At 42.2% G+C, this 5,579-nt stretch overlaps 1 protein-coding gene across 1 annotated transcript in view; it reads right to left on the reverse strand.

Moving 5' to 3' along the window:
* rbfox1 (RNA binding fox-1 homolog 1) overlaps positions 1–5,579 on the reverse strand; it is a gene marked incomplete at its 5' end in the record, with an annotated part of 164,360 nt that overhangs the window by 52,023 nt on the left and 106,758 nt on the right. Inside the window, 2 exon segments of the mRNA XM_032537557.1 lie at positions 149–281; positions 3,320–3,373. Coding sequence (XP_032393448.1) covers positions 149–281; positions 3,320–3,373 — 187 coding nt within the window.

Consider the following 5,579-nt stretch of genomic DNA (forward strand, 5'->3'; position numbering starts at 1 on the left):
TTTATTGTTGTGAGGCGAGGCTGGCATGCACCGCTCCGCTGCCTCCCAGCACAAAGACTCAGGAGTTGTCATTGCATGAAGGAAACAGAGAAGGAGAGACCACTGAGGAAGAAATGACAACAGGACAAGAGCAAGGAAGAATGCTCACCCTCCGTAAGCTGGGATGTGGGGGGGCGGAGCCGCCGCCCTGAATGTGTTGTACACGGTCCGTCCTCGGCCTCTTAGGTGGGCTCCTCTGTACGCTGCTGCTGCACTGGCTGTTGGGTAGGGAAAACCTGGTACTGGAGAGAGAGAGAGAGAACAGAAGATGATGCTTCAAAAAAATAAACAAGAAATAATGCACAATTACCTCTTCAGTAGTAATAAGTACATGGTGTTGTTCATATTAACACTTGAATTCTGGAGAGAATGTACAAAGTGGTGTTCCATTTTCAGGTGTGGAAAGAAATATGAAGATAAAATGAATAAAGAGAGGATTGCAGCGGAGGGGAGCCATTGCACTGGTGTTGTTATTAATTTATCATTAATCTTAATTGGGTCGACTTACACAAAGCTTAATTTGAGAGCTGGGCTGAGTGAAGGTTGAGAAAGAGATCGAGGTGCCATATCCAGCCCTAATTATACATCTCTTCAAAAAGGAGATCTAATAAAATGCTAATAGAAACAGTGAATCATTCATTGACCTGATGAAAAATGGAAGGTTTAAGCCGAGGGATAAGAGTTTTTCAAAGAGAGACAAGGAGAGGAGTGAGGCTGGTAATTGTTCCTATTCATCTTTTGTCGCCTTGATTTTAGGGCTGAGTGGCCTGGCTGCCCTTAAAGTCGCAGGGACGCTGCTCTGCTCTCCATAGGGTCTACATGAAAAGGACTGCTTGGCATATACAGGTAGAGTACAACTAGGACTCATTAGGACTTGGCCCGGGTGAATACTCAATTTGGATTGGCTGCAGGATGTGATGTAGGAAAGCTACAAACAAGTTCTGGTTTACTATTAAAAAAGGTGAATCTGTTTTTTCTAACACTGAGTGGAGTCCTTCAGGGGCTCGTCCTCTGAACACTACAGGGGGGTGCTAACACTCAAGCTGCAAGAAGTCAGTTATACTCAGGACTTGCAGTCAAGACCACCTTAGTTGAGGCCGAGACAAGTCCAAGACAAGGAGTAGTCGAGTCAAAGTCAAGACAGAGTCCAAAAAAGTTTGAGTCCAAGACAAGACCGAGTCCAAAGAGGTTCGAGTCTGAGTCCAGACCGAGTCCAGGACAGAAAAAAAGGTCTTATGCATGACAGTATCAAGACACTCATTTTGGGTTTCCCATTCCAAGAGTCCAAGACCGGACTCGAGTACTCGTCCTGTTCACTGTCCAGGTCGCTACTTCAGTAGTACACATGGCAGACCATTTGTTTGGGAAAGTCTTTATTATTTTGGGGACGGTGACATGCTAGCTAGCTTAGCATTGGCTGACAAGGGTGGGGATGGATGGAAACACCATATAAGAAAATGCGTGTTTACTAATTGTCAAACGTCTTCTTGTAATTTTAAGTGGATTATGAGCTACTTCTGACCCCCCTGCTTCAAACAAGGTTTCCATTTGTATGTATAACATTCATAGGTAATATCAAAATAAGTTCTTTAAGAAAGTTAAGAAACATTAGGATCCATGCCACTGACACTGTTCTTCATTTGGCCGTCAGTGATGAGTTCTTTTTGTTCTTAGTGAAGCACAGGAAGATGCTTTAGTGTTGGCACATGCACAATAAATTTGCATAGATGCATATTTTGTGGTGTAGTCTCGGTTTTTAGATCTTCAACCTCACTCTTCAAATTTACCCAAGATTGTGTTACAAGACACCCTGGTAGTGGGGTAGGTTCTAACAATGGCACTCCTTGCATTTGACATAAAATAATGAATTATGTGATCTAGTTGGAGAAGTTAAAAACATTGCGATTTGTAGTAGACACATGAGGGTACTCGGTGTCAACATTTGAGTGCCCTACCACAAACATTCTGCAAGTTAAAGGAAGCAAAAAGTGATCTCCCTACTGTGGAATTAGATTTACTGAACCGTGCACAATGTTACAGACTTTGAAGTTAGTTTGGCTCGTTGCTGTCTATGAGCTGAGCGGACTGGACTTGGACTAGGACTTGCCATGCCATACACCTAGCACGACATGGCATGTTGTTTCTAAGGTCCGTCCTATTTACTGAAGCAGTGAAAAACTTTTGCATTGCATGTTCAGAACAGCTCGAGACATGGTAGGACTTCACTTAAAATCTGAAGCCTACTGACACATGCATACTAAAAATGGCCTGTTTATGTTTTCCTATATCTTCCTATAGCTTATGTTTTGCGATATCTCGCTGTGCACAAGACACCGGCCATGCTTGCTCAAAAGCAAAGAAAAGTATAGTTGTCATCTAACTTTGACATTACTCAAGAGAGACCACTGTTCACATCCCGTCTGGTAGTTTCTAAGAACATGTTGGTTGTGTATATTGCCCATATTCAACTCCAAAATGTATTTTTTTGGACAGTTTAGAGAGATATTTGCTGTGGTAATTTGGTGATGAGAACATCTGAACCAATTAACCGCAAGATCAGGGTCTGGCCTGTATATGAACAGCTGCAACCATTACCTATTAATAACATAACAGCACAAATTACTAATACCGAAGAAGCCTAAAAATCTCATACAGTCCTCGCACATGTGCACATCCATGCAAAATACACACACACACACTAATGGCATTTTGGATACTGGAAAGGTGACACAAAGGTAAATCGATACAGCCATTTTGTAATTAAAAGAACGTGGGGGTGAATTAAGCAAACGACTGTCTGGAGAAATTGAAACTATTGATTTTAATTTACAAAATATATTTCACACCTTTTAATGTCCTTGCAGAAATGGACTATTAGATTTCTTTCGCTTTTGTCCTTTGCTTTCCCTTCACTCCTCCTCTCCTCTGCCACACTCTTTTATACGTCTCTCTTGCGCTTATCACGAAAATCCAGGCAAATTTTACCCTAATGGCCATGGTAAATGACAGGGTGGGGGTGGGGTGGGGGGGGGGGTGGGCAGTGTGTTGATGCATTTGTGAGAGTCAGCATAGTTCCCCAGGTATAACAGACTTTTCCCGGTTGCTTGGAAGGAAAGCAGAGGAGAAAGGGTGCGAAGGTTAAAACGAAGGGGTGATGCTGGGTGGGCGGGGGGGGGAGAAAAATGAAGATGTCGAAGAAACCGAAGAACAAAATGGATGAGGAGGAGGAAGATAATGACAAAGGGGATGGTGACAGATGGAGAAGGGCATGTCCTCCTACCTGCATAGAATTCGGGGCTGTAGACAGCGCTGACCACTGGATTTAACTTCCAGCCTGGAAGAAAACGGACAGCAAGACAAAGAAGAGAGAGGAAGAGGAAGAGAAAGAGAAAGAGGCACAACAGAAAATGTGTTATAGCATGCTTAATTTATATAAGCCTATATGATGGGATTTAGAACACAGTATGGTTACATCAAACCTTTTGACTTCAATCGCCAATATGGTTTCCTCTATTAAAATTTCTAAAGGCAACAAAACATTTGCATGGAACATATGTGGAAAATTTCCCCTGGCAACTGTTCATATTGAGCATACTGTATATGTAAGGCTAGGAAACTCAAATCTTAAATTTAATATAGTGTACTTGGGAAGAGTAGGTAGTACATTCTCACAATGGCAATGCTAACGTGCCTATGTTAAGTAGGTATAATGTTTACCATGTACAGGTTATCTTTAGCATGATAGCATGCTAAGGTTGCTAATTAGCACTGGTCAAAGGGATGGAAAAGATTAAATTAAATTGAATATGCATGGGTAGAGTAGGTAGTACATTCTCACAATGGCAATGCTAACATGCCTATGTTAAGTAGGTTTAATGTTCACCATGTAAAGGTTATCTTTAGCATGATAGCATGCTAAGATAGCATGCTAATTAGCACTAAAACAAAGTACAGCTGAAGATGATGGGAACTAGAATGAAAATGAATGGAACTTTAACACAAAGTGATTGCAATTCATCCTATATGTCTGAACCGAACTGAATGGCAATCAATTCAATAGTTGAGACATTTCACTCAAAATTATCTACATGTGAAGCTCTTGGTGGCGCTAGAGGAAAAGTCAGCGATCACTGAACTTATGATGATATCACTATAGGGGACAATTGATGCGTGCATACCACTTCATGGCAATCCATCCACTAGTTGTTGAGATATTTCAGACGTATTATCATGCCTAAAACCCCTTCACTTCTAAAAAATCCAATGATTCAACTCTTTTGTGAGGCCTTCCGTTGCCTGGGCAATGACCAGGCTTTCATAACTCCATATCCCCACTTTGTAGGCTTTTGGTCATATAATGTGTCTGTAAGGTAAGGAAACTCTGATGGCATCATAAGACAAATGCATTAGTAACTATACGACTGTCACACTCCTAACTGCACTGGAATAAAACCTTCCAAAAAAGACAAACCCCCTCCATCCACATCACTCCTGTCCTCCAGCGGCTCCACTGGCTCCCGGTCCAGTTCCGTATCGTTTGCATTCAAGGCCATGCACAGCCTCGCCCCCCCAACCCCCATATTCGTCTGATCTCCTCCAGCGTCCCACTCCCTTCCGCTCCCTCAGATCCTCGTCCTCCATACGCCTGTCCGTCCCCTCCTCCTGTCTCACCACCATCTCTGGAATTCATCAACACCCCAACATAGAAACTCTGTGATTCATTGCCACCCCCCCCCCCCCCCCCCCCCCCCCCCCTCCCCCCCAACCATTTCAGCCACATCAGTTTAAAACTGCCTATTCCACTTAAATGTCCATTGCTCTCCTTTTTTTCTGTTGTTATTGTCGTATACTAGTTTTTTAAATTTCTTATGTATGCCTGTACAGTGTCCTTCAGTTCTGAGAAAGGCGCCTTTAAATAAAATGTATTAATATTATCAATATTACAATCTGGGCTGCATTTATCTAATGCAAATGAGTTGCACATGAATGGAATTTGTAGAAGATAGTGTCATGTGAATGTCTTTATGCAACCTTGTGTTTTGATCGATGTTCCAAAGGAAATACAAAGTGAACAAGTTGTTTAAACCAGCCAGAAATGACTGTAATATTATTATTATTAATAAGGAAAAAATGCTAATTGCTTGTTTCCTTAGCTCCGTCCCCATCTTCTCCCCGCTGGCCCAAATCAGCATTTCTTTGGGCTCTAGTGATTACAGTGGCGTATGATAATCAGCCATGAACTGCCTGATTGATTATTCTCTCCTCTTCATTAATCAGTCTAACACAGCTGTCCACCTGACCCATGCTTGTTGCCTTGGGGCTATTTTTATTGCCATTTATCTTAATTCTAGCACGGAAAGAGGATGTTGCCTTAAATGTGCACAAGAAGACAGCTGTTTGAAATACAGAAGACATCCGGGACAATACAGGCTGTCATTTTAATGTCAATGATACAGGTTTATAAAAGTTAGAGACATTCGTCCTACGAGCTCTTAGCTTTAACCCTCCTGTTGTCCTCGGGTCAAATTTGACCCCTTTAA

The sequence above is a fragment of the Etheostoma spectabile genome, chromosome 15 (genome assembly GCF_008692095.1).
Source record: "Etheostoma spectabile isolate EspeVRDwgs_2016 chromosome 15, UIUC_Espe_1.0, whole genome shotgun sequence".
Classification (NCBI taxonomy): domain Eukaryota; kingdom Metazoa; phylum Chordata; class Actinopteri; order Perciformes; family Percidae; genus Etheostoma; species Etheostoma spectabile.